The 17,351-nt window shown below is 40.5% G+C and overlaps 1 protein-coding gene across 1 annotated transcript in view; it reads right to left on the reverse strand.

Annotated features, from left to right (window-relative positions):
• Window positions 1-629: 629 nt before the first annotated feature.
• Window positions 630-17,351, reverse strand: part of TMEM170B (transmembrane protein 170B) — a 66,166-nt gene continuing 49,444 nt past the window's right edge. Inside the window, exon 3 of the mRNA XM_075314754.1 lies at window positions 630-15,736. Within this exon, the coding sequence (XP_075170869.1) occupies window positions 15,606-15,736 (131 nt within the window). The 3' untranslated portion in view covers window positions 630-15,605. The remainder of the gene's footprint in view (window positions 15,737-17,351) is intronic.

Raw genomic sequence — 17,351 nt, forward strand, 5'->3', positions numbered from 1 at the left:
CGTCTGGGGGAGGGGGGCATGAGATCCACCCAAACGCTCTGCTTACCTGGGAGATTATTCAGTCTGCCTGAGAACTTCAAGAGAGAAGCAGGAAGATTCATCCTTTGGGGGAGAAGCTGAGGCTCCCCAGAGAGACCTGGACATTTATCGCTTACTGGGCTATATCTGTGTTTCTGGACTATTTTACGCGCTGTATGGTGGATGTTCTTTGGATTTTTCACTCATCTCTTGTTCTGTGGATTGTGTGATACTGGAGAAGTACCCGTTACAGGCTATATTTAAATAAATGTTGATTTTTGTTTTTGTTCAATAATAAATCTAGACTGTTTGTGTTAAAATAGGACATCCCCTGAAAATAAGCCCTAACACTTTTTGTATAAGACCTTGTCTCATTTTTAGGGAAACATAGTTTTTACTGATTGGCGATTGTATTATTATAAACACTGTTTTTTAGGCCATCTTTCTTCATCAAATCTTTATCTGCCAACAGGCCAGTGAATGTCATATTACCAGATTATCTATAAATATACAGATGTAAGTATGTATCTAATTATGAGGAACTGCACCTACACAATTGACAAACTATTATTTGAAACAAAACATTTTATTTTTTATTTCCATTTCGATCATGATTTTTGTACACTAATGCGAAAAATAAAAAATCTTATAAAATTAAAAATTAATAATGTACAATATTTACAAATTTATATTTAATTCTCAATAATTTTGATTATATACAGTGATTAGCCATCAAATTCTGTAAATTGCATGCAATACTAATCAAAGTGAACTGATTAATTGACAAAATAACCAGAGAAATATTTTACGTTACAACATTTTCACCAGGATAGTTAACTCAAAACAACAATCAGAAATTAGCTGTTTTAGAATTATTTTGAAGACTATGTCCACCTTTGCAACCAAGTTTTTTGTTGTTACTTCAATGCATCTAAAAATGGTAAATGACACTAACCAGTTAAACATTTGCTATTTTTTAGTGTTTAACACTCCACAAATTTCATTTGTAGTCTGCTAATGTGTAGATACATAGGTCTGCTTCAGAACTGTAGACACATAATGGAAAGACAATTTTATTCACGCAAAAATGCTTTGCTGTCATGTTGGCGTGACGGGTTGGGAGAGTGAATGGATGCCGTTTACCCTCAAGATAGGGAGGTACCCTGGGCTGACCCTCAACCCAGAATGACGCTTGAAGGTAGTGACGTCTGAGCCCCCAACCTCTCCCTGTGTCCTCTCCTGACCCTGCTGTTAATGTCCCTCCACCCCACCACTCAAGGGAACAGACAGGGACGGAGATCCCAAAAACCCCACCAACGTATAACAATGAACAGGCGATATAACCTGAAACACAAGCACACCCAAAAACCCACAGAAGGAAACTACAAAAAGGAGGGGCAATCAAAACTGAGGAAAGATAACAACAAAGGGTAGTTGCACACAACGCAGCACAAGGTAACACCAGCAACAAAAATAGACTTTTGACCACTCCATGCCTAGCATCAGAATGAACTGAACAACCAGCACCCTCTACAGGAAAGTAGAGGGCTCTTATCCAGGCCGGAAGTGGTAAACAGCAAACAGCTGAGAGGAACAGAGAAGTCTGTTACTGGAACAGAGAAGGGAGTTAACCCCTATTGTGCCTAAGGGAAAAAAACATGTTTAATGGCAGAGAGGACTGTGACATTTGTTTTTTTTTTGCCAAATATATTGTTACAATTAAGTACATCAGTTGTGACAGCGGACATGGCCTTCAAAGAGAATCTGTCAACAGGTTTTTTCTATGTAATCTGAGAGCAGAAACACTTATGTGTCAATTACCGTGCTGTTATTGAATAAAAACAGGTGTCTCATGCCTCCTAGTTAACAGCACTGTAACCCGCACCCAACACTGATTAGCAGCTTTCTGACAATGTACACAAAAAGTTGTCAATCAGTGGTTTGGGCAGAGTTGTACAGAGCTCTGCATTTTGAAGTCTGCTAGATCTAGATCAGAGAATACATTGATTGTATCACAAATGCTGCACCCAGTAAAATAAGAGATAAATGACTGGGAATCAAGGTCTTTGCCTCTACATTATACAGGTCTCAGATGGGGTAGAAAAAAAACTGCTGACAGATTCCCTTTAAATAATGAATAAAAAAATAAGATATAAATTTGTCACATAATCATTTTCCATTCAAAGCAATGTAGATATAGCTCACTAAATTTACTTGAGATTTTATCGAACAATACAGATATTGCATTGTCATATTACCATGAGTGGTACTAAATGACAAATTCAGCTTTATCTTGCTAAACTCAACAAGTCTTTATGTATAAAAGTAGACTACTTAAAGCTTCTAGTAATATTTACATTGCTATTAAGCCTTTCCAACAAAAAGTGAAAATCATAAGTAATTTTAGTAGTATTATTATTGTTTTCCATCGATGAAATAAGAATGTACCCATGGAAAAAATTTAAAAGGGGAACCCATCATGTTAAAAAATGTACCTGGTCAGCAGGCAGGAACTTATAGATCAGAAGGAGCTGATCAGTGTGATTATATATTTTTGTGGGAAAAGTTTCAATAAGGGCAGGGGTGGATTTTCGGTGTGAGTGTGATCCGACAAAACATCAGATTGCACTCGGAACAATGTTAATCTATGGCACATGACAAATTTTTTACTCACACAGTGTTTCTCCGAGCAAAACAAATTGCTGCATGTCCGAATTTGATCCAATATTCGGATCACACTTAACTATGCAAGTCAATAAGTGCGTGTAAATCATCGGGCTGCACTCGGGCTACACATCTGAGTGCAGTCCGATTTCTGTGGACACATGGAGAAGATGGAGAAATCTTGTTCTCCATCTTCTCCTCACTATATGAGCACAGTATGCTGACACTCAGATCAAGCTAGGATCTTTGATCAGAGTGTCATTCGGATAATCATCCCGATTCTTTCATGAGAGAATCTACGGCTGAACTACTACAGAGATAGCTGTCAGAGTAGGGCAAGCCCCCAGACTCAGAAGCATACAAACACCAGAGAGACAGGTTATACTGAAATGTTTCCAACAAACCTATATATCATTCTGCTCAGCTTCTCTGTCTGCAGAGCGAACTGCATGTACAACGTTTCTTCTGTTTAATATATAGACTCCATTATGACATTGTTACTAGCCCTGGAGTTTTGGCACCTGTATCAATGTAATCACTCTTCTTTACTCCAGTTTTCTCATGCCACAGCTTAACATTGCCTGGTAATGCACTGAAAAAGATTTTTTTTTTTAAATAAATAAGAAACCCGTGCCGTGCAGTCATATAGGTTGCATATTGGGTACAAGTCCTCTAGTAAATGATGCCCCCCCCCCGAACATAATCGGTAGTATATCATATGGTAGCCATTAACACTTGTGGTGGACGTATACCAGCTTGTTTGCTTGTGCTACTTTTAATCAATTCAATATACAGTTATCGCTTGGCAATGGATTCCAGGACAATAATGCAGTACTACTTGGCAACTGGTCAAAAAAAACCCGTCCATGAGTCTGCCATTATGAGAGCCTCTCCGCTTGACTTCCTGAGCGGGCATCTTGCCTCTACAATATCAATAAATGGCACAAAGAATATAGACAAGAAGTATATAGTGTATACAGAGCTGCAAACAATTCCCTTGTAGAAAGACAAAAGCCATCAAGTGAAAATCCAATACTAAGATAAATAAAAAAAGGTGACAGTGTTACTCAACTATTCATAAGACAATCACTACAACACAAACAAGCCACAGTCATCACTTAGTAATATCAACACTACACAGTAGCCAGTGCCACCGATAATAGCCTCATTTAATCATAGCAACTCACTAAACACCGTGAATTTGGTTTTGTACAATACTGGAACCTCTGCATTCTCAGTCACATACACATTCAAGAAATTCACAGAACATATTTGTAAAAAATAAAAGCCCTGTCCGTGGCCATTCTCTTTAGATAGTTTGCTCTTTTATGATGTTAATAAAATCATAGAGAATCAAGCAAGATCATGCTTATGAAATAGCTAGCTGAATGCATGCAAGCAAACCAAAGTATCTGACTTTTTCTGGCCGTTGGAGCATATTGTTTAAGCACGCCATGCAGATAGCCAAAACAGGCATAACCTATGTCTTCTATCTCCATTACACTTATGCAGTAAACTTTCAAGTTGCTGTGCTGTATATGTACAAGGAATAACACTATGACCATTTTACCCGGGATTTTCACCAGGTTTTCCCTTTGCAGGCTCTATCTTTAATTTGCAGTCAACTCTAAACTGATGAAAGAAAAGTACCTAGTGTGATTTCTCCCATACATAGAGAAGGATTCCTGCTCTTCTTTCATTTTTAACAACCAGGGACAAGCAACAGCAGCATGCAGATTATTATACAGCAGTTCTGAATAGTATAGATGTGAACCAAGCTTTTGGGGTGAGGTAAAAGGCTTGTTAGATAGCTCAGCACAATCTTTCTGTGCCTCCCTCTGCCGGTTTCACTTTTTCACTTCCCTCTATAGAGCACAATGGACTATGTGAAAATGACATCACAGGGTGCTGTCTGAAAAATCAGGCCAAATCTGTCTTGCTCAGAGTGGACAAGTTCAGGAGACGGGGAGAGACAAAGAAATGTTTTATAAGTGGGGAAGAAAACAGATACATTACAAAGTTCCTTATATTTGCTGGTACTATTGATTTATGTAAAGTGTGATGGGAGTACAGTTACCATTTATCTTTTAGTACCACAACCTACTATGGTAATGTATCAAAATAAATTGATCATGCTGTATCATGTAAAAATCCTTCTAAAATAGCTGAAGTTGAACTACATACAATAGTCTATAGCTTTAAATATGATGTAAAAATTCTAGAAGCTTTACAGCTTATCTCAAATGTTATGGTATTTGAAAAGATAAAAGATACAGCTTGTAATTAGACGAAGCAATAAACAGAACCTGAAGCAATATTTACCATTCTAAGCATTTTATCAGCTTCCCAATACCGTTTTTAGGTATCCCTATATTAAATGCTGCCGCTCACAGTACTGCTAAAGATGACGTTTAATGCACAAGTGTGTGTACATAGACTGGTCTGAGACAGCTGTCAATCATTTCAACAGCACACTGGTGTCATGTCTTCAATGGTATGACTGACATCCAGTTTTCCAAATTTCCAATATAGACATTTATTTAAATAACATGTTAGTACCTGCTGCAGCCAGAGGAGTAACATGGGAGCTTTGTGCACAATGCCTTATCATTCATATCAATATTTAACAGTTTGCAGTTATATCCTAATCTACTTGTTTTTGTCCCATAACACAAAATGGTACATCTATATATATGAGCCATTGTGATTACTCGCTAATCCCGCCCCCCGCACATTACCATACGCTGCTCCGCCCTCCACGCTCATTACCACACGTGGCTCTGCCCCCCACGCCCATTACCACATGCAGCCACGCCTATTACCACACACGGCTCCACCCCCCACCCTTTATCACACGCGGATCCGCACATTACACACACAGCTCTGCAACATCCACACTCTAAACCCCTCCTGACCCCACACATAAACTTCATCTCATCCAGCATCATGACAACCAGCACAGCAGTCCTGCATACGCTGAGGAACTGATCATGTGACCTCCTGACTCCTCCCCTTCATGTGCAGTGTAGTGTCACAGTGATTAACCTGTCACAATGATTAACCCTTACACCGCCAGCCCACCGAGACCAATATTCATGGCTGCAGTGTAGTGCCACGGTGATTAACTCTTACACCCCCAGCTGTATACAGCTAGCTGTATACAGATAGGTTGCTGTATACCCTTGGGGGGAGCTGTATACCCTTTAGGGGGAAGGACAGCTGTATACCATTGGGGGGAGGGGAGCTGTATACCCTTGGGGGGAGAGCTGTATACCAGGGAGGTGAGCGTATACCCTTAGGCGGGAAGAGAGCTGTATATCCTTGGTGAGAGAGCTCTGTACCCTTGGGGAGGAGAGCTGTATACCCTTGGAGAGGAGAGCTGTATACCCTTGGGGAGGAGAGCTGTATACCTTTGGGAGGGAGGGGGCGAGCTGTATACCCTTGGGGGGAAAGCTGTATACCTTTAGAGGGAGGGGAGCTGTATACCCTTGGGGAGGAGAGCTGTATACCTTTGGGGAGAAGAGCAGTATACACTTGGGGTGAAGAGCTGTATACCCTTGTGGGGCAGGACAGCTGTATACCTTTGGGGGAACTATATACCAGGGAGGTGAGATGTATACTTTTGCAGGGAGGAGAGCTGTATACCCTTGAGGGGGACAGCTGTATACCCACAGCAGAGTCCTGCATACACTGAGGAGCTGATCATAATGGGCGTGCCGAGCGTAAGACGGCTGGAAACAGCTAGTGTATGTCATATGGATGCTGTAGATATATGTAGATCATTAAGTTCACTGTAACACTGGGGAATAAATGTTTTAAAGGGAACTTTTATATTGATGGCCTATCCTTAGGGTAGATAATCAATAAGAGATCGCTGGGGGGTGCTACATTTGGTACCCCACCAATCAGATATTCACGATGCCACTCAGATGTTATAAGTTGTAGTGGAACAGCACAGCTCTGTAAACTGTATAGTGGGAGTAGAAGGGTACTGTAGATCCATTCAAATAGAGGCGGATGTGCGGTACCTGTTGGCGGCCACTACACAGTTGACAAAGATGTGCTGTTCTACTCTGCAACTGATCACATCTGACCGCTGCTGTCACCGGTAACAGCTGATTGGCAGGGGGAGCTAGGTGCTGCACCCCCAAGGATCTGATAATTATAAGCTATCCCAAGGACAGGCAATCAATATAAGAGCACTGGACAATCACTTTAGATACAACTCCAGTCCTCACTAACTTCTTAGATGATGCCGTCAATGACACATGCTATTGACATAAAACAAACGATTTTGTTTAAAATAAAAAGTCGTAAAACTATACATATTTGATTTCACTGTTTACTGATTCAAACAATTAAAGGGAATCTATCAACAGGTTTTTGCTACCTCATCTGAAAGCAGCATGATGAAGACACAGAGATCCTGAATCCAGTGATGTATCACTTAGATTACTGACTGCAGCCGTTCTGACATGATCAGAATTTTTAGATTTAGTCATGTAGCAGAGCTGAGAGAGTTGTCTCGCCCACACCAGGCTCTCAATAGAGATTGATACCTCACCGTCAAGGCTCAATCAGAGGATGGGGCATGCCGTAATGCTGTGCGCGTAACACTTTAGTCCCAGCAATAATAAGTCCTGCTGCTTAAAAAATACCTAGCAAATAAACAACAGATCGGACTTTGACAAGTAAAGCATCTCTGAATTCTCGGTGTTAACCCTTGCAGCATGTTGTCTTCAGCTTACGTAGCAAAAACCTGCTGACACGTTCCCTTTAAGTTAATGCTTGTTATTTATGTTTTATGCTCCCCAAAATGGTGCCACTAAAACTATAACTTAACTCACACAAAAAATACAATCCATAGTATAGCTACCCTGGAAAATAAAAAAAGGTTACGGCTCTTAAAACTGATAATAAACAAAGCTTAATAAGTCTCTGTCCTTAACGGGAAGCTATCATCATATAATGACCATTGTTTAAATCAAGTTTTTGATTAACATTTATATATTTTTTTAAATATTGGTAATTTTTTTTGTAACAAGATATTTAGTAATAAAAATTAAAATTGTAGGAAATATGCCAATGAATTGCACTTCCAAGAGATCGAGGAACAATAAAAAAATGTTTTATTTAAAATGGTTAAAATCGTATTTATATTATTGTTCCTGGACCCCTTGGATCCGCAATTCATTGGCATATTTCTTACAATTTTGTATCTCCTGTGCACACATTTCAGCACCAAATTTGTACCTCTGGCAGAAAACCGCACCACAACGGCTTCAAATCTTCTTTTGTGCATTTTTTGGCCGGGATATCCAGATTTGGTGCTGAAATTATTATACCATATTCCTCCACCCAATCTACACCTCCTGGCAAAAAAATATCACATCACTATCACATGAAAACCATATCGTGTTTTGATGCATTTTTTTTTTTTGCCAGGAGGTGTAGCTAGGGTGCAGAAATATGGTGTAGAAATTTCAGCAGCAAATCTGCATCTATTGGCAAACAACCCCCCACGGATTTCTGCCAGGAGATGCAGGTCTGTGAACTCAGTGACCTCACCTGAAGTCACTCAGTTCAATGAGGTCATCTGATGTCAGATTACCTGCGGTCACAGGTAGAGGACCGTGGGAACCTCCAGCTGTGACCGCAAATAACCTGAGTGACGTCACCACTCATCATTGAGGCTCAGTCTCTGCATGAAGCCCACAGCGAGTGGTCATGTTCTATACCTGTTCGCTGTGCCTTCAGTAATGTAGCAGAGCTGGAATCGTTGTGTGGCCTAGTGTGGATTACATTGGACCTGGGTGTTTTGGGGGTTAATAAAGAGGGTGATTTTTGTATTTTATTTCAAATAAAGGATTGCAACCACATCAGGGCAATCGGGATGAGCCGGGTAAAGGGCCAGGATTGTCGCATCTAATGGATGCAACAATCATGGATGCCTGCAGGCTAGTATTTTTAGGATGGGGGGGCCCAATAAGCATGGGTCTCCCCAGCCTGAGAATACTAGCTCCCAGCTGTTGGCTTTATAATGGCTGGGTATCAAAATTGGAGGGGACCGCACGCCATTTTTTAAATTATTTAGAAAAAAAAAGAAAAGCTTGCGGTCTCTTTTATTTTGATACACAGCCATGATAAGTACATAGCTGGGGGCTGCAGTCTCTAGCTGTCTGCTTTATCTGTGCTGGGTATCATAATATGGAGGGACACTACGCCAATTTTTTTATTAATGTATTTATTCTTACACTATAGACATTGACACAGCGTCACTGGTTAAAAGCAGACAGAAACGCTGTCACACAGGTTGGGGGCCACACAGACAACGGCCGTTTCACGCTTATAAAACTGCGCTTCCATAGGTCCCGAACTGTTCAGGACCTGTTGAAGCGTGGTTTTACACATGCGAAACGGCCATCGTCCGGTCGTTCCTCGCCCCTTCCCCCCTCCTGCATTGTCTGTCATGGTTTTATGGACTGTAAAAATAAAAAACTACTTTTTAATTGCAGTGAGTACCGTACATTTCATATCTTTTCTATTTGAGATTATCTATGTTAGCCTTTACCTTCTCACCGTTTCCATATAATGTTAAAAGACTGTTATGTATCTCAGAAATCGAAATTTAATTACTGAATACAGATTTTTACCTGTGAATTGAGAGTGAGAGATCAATGCAGCAGGAGAAAGAAGAAAATGAAATTGTTACTTTTTAAGCTTTGTGAATTGCCATCCCCTTAAGGGTACATGCCCACGATGAGGCTTTCTCGCATTCTGAATGCATCGGGTTCTCTTTTGGAGGAGTTAGTATCCTGTGCGGGAAAATGCACTGTATATGCCCACGATCAGGGTTACTGACACAGCATATTTTCACTGTGTTCTCCCACTCAGAACACTAGCATCTCTGCAAGAATAAATTGATATGCTGCGTCTCGGACACCCTCGCCGCAGGTCAGTTTCCGGAGCATCTATAGGAAGCACAGTGGGCATGGGATTTCTATAAATCCATCCACTGTGCTTGTACTGTACAAAGCAGCATTTTGGATGCAGGAAAAACACGCTGCATCCAATACGCTGATATTGCTATTTGACCACGTTGCTTTTGTATGTGCTTCTTCTCTGCACACAAAAAAGAATGTTTTGGCAGGAAAAATGCAGCAGAAAAAAATGCGCATTTTTATTGCCTTTGGGAATTTTTTCATATGCATCTTTTCCTGCTTCTTTTTGTGCTTTTTTTTTAGTTATGGCGATCTTTGGGACTTCAGGCGCTGTACCCTCGTGATCACCGCTGGCTCTCTGACTGATATTACACCTGGGACCTGGCTCTCATTATCCGGAACAGTGCCTGCACCGCTCCCGGCAGATTAACCCCCTAAATGCTGCGATGAATGCGATCGCCGCATTCAGGAGACAGGGAGAGGAATCACTTACATCTCTCTGGCGATCTGGTTCCTGTAGTGCGATCACAGGGACTCAATCGCTGCCAAGGTAACCCTAGGTCTTCACCATGATGACCCCAGGTTACTGAACTACGGAGAGCCTCGCACACCATGCTGTATGCACGGTGTGTGAGGCAAAGTGTTGCGATATAATCCCCTGTAGTGATAAATCATTGCAGTGGATTATAGAAATGCAGAAAAAAAAACACTGAAACAATTGACATGCTCCTTCTATTTTCAGCAACAAAATCTGCAAGGAAAAAAGAAGCAGCGTGTGCACAGCAAGTCACGGTTCTCATAGACTTTGCTGGGATGCTTTTTTTTTTTTTTTAGCCTTTATAGTAGATTAAAATGAGAAAGGAAAAACGTATGAAAATTCGCAAAAACAACCCCAGACACGTGTGCCTATAGCCTAACACTGATCGTGGGCACGTATCCTTGGACTTTTTTCTTCATGATCAATTTACATTTTTGGTATTCATTATGTGAATTTGCATGGGCACAAATGACATGGCACAAAAACATCTGACACTGACCTTACATGTAACAAATGAGTGCTAATAGCTTTCTCTCCGGACTCCCTCCATAAACATGCACACACAGGCACACTACATAAAGTTGAACGGTTTACATTAGATTTTACTTGTGTATCCTTGTATCATTCTACTAAAAAACTATATTTACAACGCTACTTAATTGTCTGTCAACAAAGAGTTTAGATGATCCCATACACTGCAGTGGGACAGTGATGTCCTACATTAGAGTACTACATGGGGACTGAATTAGTGACTACATCAGATGGCCTTATCAAGCATGGAGAGGTGAGATCTTTCTGTCCCATAGCCTCCGGTCTATAATAATAAGAGTGTTATAGATCAGGATCACTACGAGATGTCATGCAATGCAGAAAACTTGATACTCTACGTATTAAACTGCATTATACATTATATCAACACTAAGTGCACAATTATACATGAACATACACTTTACTTCAGTATGTAATGTGCGCCTTTATATTAAGGTCATCTTTTTTGGAATAAATACTGAGAGTATTGGCATAGAAAATAGGCATTTTTTACCATGCATTAGATAACCTCAGAGAGGATAGTCAGAATGGCAAATATCATTGTGATATATTAATAGTGCACAATGCAGCAATTTTTCCTCACGTTCCTCTAATTCACGAGCTGGATTTTTATTATTGCTCCAGGAGAGGCATAGCTGGAGATATCATCTCACCAAACAAGAAGAATGTCAGCGCAATGTTTGTTGTGTTCAGCCTTTTATAACAATGAAATAAAGTCTAAAACATAGTCATACTTTTATGGACTGAACACTTGAGACTACTATTCTCTATAATTATCATATAACGCTGTTTGCTATGAGGAGAGCAAACTGAATTTTTTATGTCAATACACAGATTTCGAAGAGCCATGTTTCATGTAAAGTTTGGGGCCCTCAGGAGAAAAAAGTTGTTCTAGATGCAAAAGAAGCTCTGCTACATCTGTATAATATATAAAGCAACATTTATAGGTTCATAACTGTGCTATTATGGCTCTGCACATGTTCCCTCCCTGTAATGACTATGGACACGGACATTCAGAATTCATACATCCATTGTGGCACTGCACTTCATACAGTTTGGTCAGAATCCTTGTGTTCGGTTTTGTACATTTTTGCTTAGCTGCAGTAGATCAAGTTATGAGTTTTGGATATGACGCCCATGTTTTTTTTCTATAGTTGTAGCACACTGCATATAACATGGCCCCTCAGAAATCTATGAGCTAATACTGTACCGCTATATGCCTTCAATTTCTCTGTAGAACATACAGAATCCAATAGAAATATAATTGTGCAATGCATCAACAGATGTGTTATGGAGAGATTCTCCCCTTAAAAACATCTTTTTTTAGGGAAGGATAGCTTTGTGTTATGAAGCACCAAACAGGGGACATGACGTGCATCTCCACACTGCAGAAACATAGGGACTCTGTGCCTTTGTGCAGGCTCCATGTGCACAGATCTACCATGTATATTAAGCCACGTGCATACGTTCAGTATTTGGAGAGTTTTTTACCTCAGTATATGTAAGACGCACATGTTCAGAATTAGGAGAGTTTTTACCTCAGTATTTGTAAGGCAAAACCAGGAGTGGGCAAGAAATACAGAAGTGGTGACGTGTTTCTATTAGGCAAAGTTCACACATTGAGCATTTGGTGACTTTTTTACCTCAGTATTTGTAAGCCAAAACTAGGAGTGGGTAAAATATATACAGAAGTCATGACATGTTTCTATTAGGCCATGTTCACATATTGAGTATGTAAGCCAGAACCAGGAGTGGGTAAAAAATGCAGAAGTGGTGCCGTGTTTCTATTAAGCCATGTGCACACTTTTAGTATGTGGTGAGTTTTTTACCTCAGTATTTGTCAGAGAAACCCAGGAGTGGTACAATCAGAGGGAAAATATAAGGCTGGAGTCACACTTGCGAGAGACTTGCGCAAGTCTCGCATTGCATCACCCGGCACGGCCAGACACGAGCGTCTCAGCTGCATAGAAATACATGCAGCTGACCCACTCCTGTCAGGAGAGGGTGAGACACGTGCACCACTTCTGCAATTTTTGTCCACTCTGGATTTTGGCTTACAAATGCTGAGGTTAAAAGTCACCAAATAATCAACATGTGCATGTGGCCTTACATTTTTCCTCTGATTGCACCACTTCTGGTTTTGGTATACAAATACTGAGGTAAAAAACTCACCACATAATGTGTGCATGTGGCCTGGCACCTACAAATGTTTGAAAAACCATCAGTAATTGCTCCTATGATATCTGTACTTAACCGTCTTTAGAATTCTCATCTTACAATATACAATATATATTACAGCATGTGTATCAGGCTAAGGCTCAGTTCTCATACTCTTTGCAAACTATACGCTGTATATGGCAAGGTAAGTGCCAGATCATAGGGCTCCATGTTAGGGTTTTCATTTTTTTTTTTTTTACGCAGTAGACTATACTGTTATTTACAGTGGATCACGATAAACATGTATCCTGCAAGGTATACATTTTATTAAAAACTATACAGTGGCATACACTAACGAGCAAAAGTTTTGAACTTTAGAATTTCAGGTTCCATATCTCACCATTCAGTACAGGTTTGAGTGTGAGACTACCTTCATTTTACAGACAATCATCTTGGCTATCTCATACATAAATTTAACTTTCAACTATTTAGCATATGATTAGTTATACAGATTTTTGGCATGTCACTCCATTGTTACTGTTTTGCTCCTGGTGGTGGAAAAAATTTTTTTTCACGTATACTACAAATTATAAACTGTTCTCACAATTCCTAAAAGCCTTGTGTGTCATTGGGTCGATTCCGTAAATCGAGGAGCATGAAATTAAGATTTCTCAAGCAAAAAGAAACAGCATCATCCAGCTCATCGATACGAGTCTTCCGGCCACTAATATTGCCAAACTGCATCATGTGAGTGCCACAATAGATGGAAGAATACAAAATCAAATCCATTCAAAAGCCAAGAGGTGTACGTTCAGGAAAAATATCGGACTCAACAAGTTGGCTTACCACAATGTCTATCAGTTCTGGCGTGACAAACACGGCAGTGGAGGTGGCTCGTATGCTTCATAATAGTGAGCCCCAGACGTCCATGCAAACACCATGTGAGGCACGTTACACAAGCTGGAATGGTGGGCAGAAAAAAGGTGACAAAGCCTTGACTTCAATATCATCGAAAGAAGTGTTGGATCAAGTTTGCAAAAAAAGTGGACAATAGAAGATTGGAAATGGGTGATTTGGAGCGATGAGACAAAAGTCAATAGACTAGGCTCTGATAGGTGCAAATGGGTCTGGAAGAAACAAGGGAAAAGGGGGCTAACGGATGAAGAAATTGAAGGAATTATCACATTTGGTGGAGGAAGACTGATGATATCGGGTTGTTTCACAGCCAAGGCATTGGATACTTGACCAGAATCAAAGGTGATCTCAATGCTGACCTATACGTGAGTATCCTATAAGACGAGTTAGTTCGTACATTCAAGTATTCTAGGTATGAAAAGGACGACTGTGTCCCAGCAGAACAATGACCCAAAGCATTGGCGAAGAAGTGGTTCAATGACAATGAAGTAGAGCTTCTGGATTGGCCCCCACAGTCCACTGACCTCAACCCAATCAAACACTTCTGGGAAACGTTGAAGAAAAAGCTGTAGATACCCAAGTGAGCCGACCAATATGAACCAACATTGGGAACGTGTAGAAGAGACCTGAGATCAGATTTTGGTCGAGACATGCTTGAATCTAATCGAGAGAATGCCTTGAAGGATTCAGGCAGTGTTGACTGACAAAAAGTAGATTTAAAAAATACTAACAAAATAATAAAAAAAAATTAAAACTTAGATTTTGCAGAGAAAAACCATGACAATGCAGTGACATAACAATAATCTGCTTAATTAATCATATGCTAAATAACTACAAGTCCAATTTATGTATTAGATAGCCAAGATGATTGAGATTACCTTCATTTTATAAACAAATTCAAAGCTGTAGTGGGTGGTGAGATATGGAGCCTGAAAGTCAAAAGTTCAAAACATTGTAACCCTTTTGCTCATCAGTGTATGTGCAACATTGCATCAAGATATACATTGGGAAATATTCCTGACACACACATATCTTGGGCAGACAGTTAACAGAGCCTCAGTTAGTCGTACAGTTCAAAATAAATATCCTATTAGACTATTACAGCTAAAGCTATGAAACATTTGGACTTACTGGCCAGTAGACAAGTTTCAACATTCGAAACGAAATTTGAAACACTTCTAAATATATGTCATCAATATTCAGCATGTCATCATCTAGGACTAAAATCATAAAAAAATGACATACAAAAACAATTTGGCACATATAAACTTTCCACCATTGCCTTTTATCCACAGCAGTGGTACAGTGTTCTTGGGTCAGCAGTATCAGTACCTGCCACCTTGGAAGATCCTCCTGTACTCAGTATCTGATTATCAGATTAACCCCCCAAAAATCCTGTTACTTTTTAGTATCCTGATCCAAAATCGCATCTGTAGTGATGTAATGAAATCATTAGAACAACACTGTACACCACTGCCATGCTCACATCACTAGAGGACTAGATGGCCAGACTAGGTGCTCCTTTCCTACCGCACTGTAGGAAATGTACTGCTCCTTGCCTGTGACTGAGGCACGTGAGGTGCTGGACAATTTATTAGTGCAACAGTTTAGCAATCGGAAGCCACTTTTTCTGAAGAGATCATCTTCCCTTTAAATGTAAAGTTCTGCTGAGGTTCACTCTTCAAGATAACGTTCTTCATTACTACACAATGTGTAGTTTTCCGAACTACAACATTATGTATGTAATAAAATATGTGCATTTACTTTCCTTCTGAACACACCCATATGGAGCTATTTCTTCACGTATTTCCACTTGCAATGTCTCATAGTGTGGCAAGAACACGGGAAAAAGAAATGATTATAGTCAACACTGTCTGCCCAACTCCAAACACCAAAGCTTCTAGAGGTGCCATGTTCTTCCCTGCAACTTGATAAATGCCCGCAACTGCTGCACCTGTAAAAGGATACAGATTACATGTTATCAACAACGGATCAAATATTGAAACTTTATCATTCTCATTTGTCAGAAGGGCCAACTGAAAATAGTATGTAGACCACTTTACATAAGGGACTCAATCCACTAGCCCTAATACAGGGTCTTACCATTGCTCTAGTTTAACCTATTAGCACAAAATTAAAGAGGTTGTCCATTACAAGGACAACCCCTTCTGATTCCACGTTTCCCAGAGGTAAAATAATGAAGCCTATACTCACCTACCGTACCGTCAGTGTTCCAATGGTCCCACCAATTGCATTCCTGGGGCTCACATGACACTGTGACATCACACGAGCCCCACATCCAGTCAGCGCCGGCTTCTGTCCAACAGCCTTCAAACCAAAATAGTTAATTAACAAGAAGGGAGCGCTGCTGCTGGTTGGACGCAGGACTCGAGTGACGACACAATGTCATTTCATGTCAATAAAATGTGATAAAAAAAATAAACTAAACACAATACAATTAAAAACTACAGCTCATCACACAAAAAACAAGCCATCATACAGTTTTGTACACAGAAAAATTTAAAAGTTAAAACATGAAGACCAAAAACAAAAAGCAATAAAAAAAAAATAAAATTAAAAGATTTTTCTTGTAATTTTTCTTGTAATAAAGTAGTAGAACATTAAAAAGGTTTTTTGAGTATCAACTCCACATAGTAATTATTATTATATCTGCAGACTAAAATTAACACACGGGTGTACAGCAATGATGTTACTGACATATACCCGTCATATACCTTTCATTGGGGGACACAGACAGTGGGTTATATGTTGTCTCCAGGGGAGGCTTGACACTAGGTTTAAAAAAGAGTTAGCTCCTCCTCCCACAGCATATAACCCCAGCTAGGCGGGAACTAGCTCAGTTTGGTGTAAAAGCAGTAGGAAAAGGATAACCAAAACCACAAGGGCGGGAGCTGTGTCCCCCAATGAAAGGCTCCAAGAAAGACATTTTACGGTGAGTACACAAAAATGTCCTTTCCTTTCTCGCCTTTTCATTGGGGGACACAGACAGTGGGACGTCCCAAAGCAGTCCCTGGGTGGGAACTGAACTATTAACAGTGTATAACATCAGACTAAGAGCTGACTAACAACTGCAACTGCAGTGAACTCATATCAAAACACTGTCAAGAACCAAGCAGTGGCCACTTATAAATGGGCCACTGCCGCCTGAAGGACTTGTCTTCCAAGAGCAGCATCCGAGGAGGCATGCATATGCACTCTGTAGAATTTTGTGAACGTGTGCACACTGGACCAGGTAGCGGCCTTGCAAAGTTGGGCCGCCGAAGCCTGATGGCGGATAGCCCAGGAGGCACCCACTGCTCGTGTAGAGTGGGCCCGCACAGATTGAGGGGGAATGGCACCTTGTGCTTTGTATGCCTCACAGATGGCGGTCCTGATCCATCGAGAAATCGTGAATTTAGACGCCGGGTTGCCCTTTTTGTGTCCTACTGGGAGGACGAAGAGGGCATCGGACTTGCGCAACGGCGCTGTTCTGGAAATGTAGGTCCGCAGAGCCCTGACAAGATCGAGAGTGTGAAGGGCTTTCTCAAAGGAGTGGACCGGGCAGAATG

Source organism: Anomaloglossus baeobatrachus, chromosome 6, assembly GCF_048569485.1.
Source record: "Anomaloglossus baeobatrachus isolate aAnoBae1 chromosome 6, aAnoBae1.hap1, whole genome shotgun sequence".
NCBI classification, from domain to species: Eukaryota; Metazoa; Chordata; class Amphibia; order Anura; family Aromobatidae; genus Anomaloglossus; species Anomaloglossus baeobatrachus.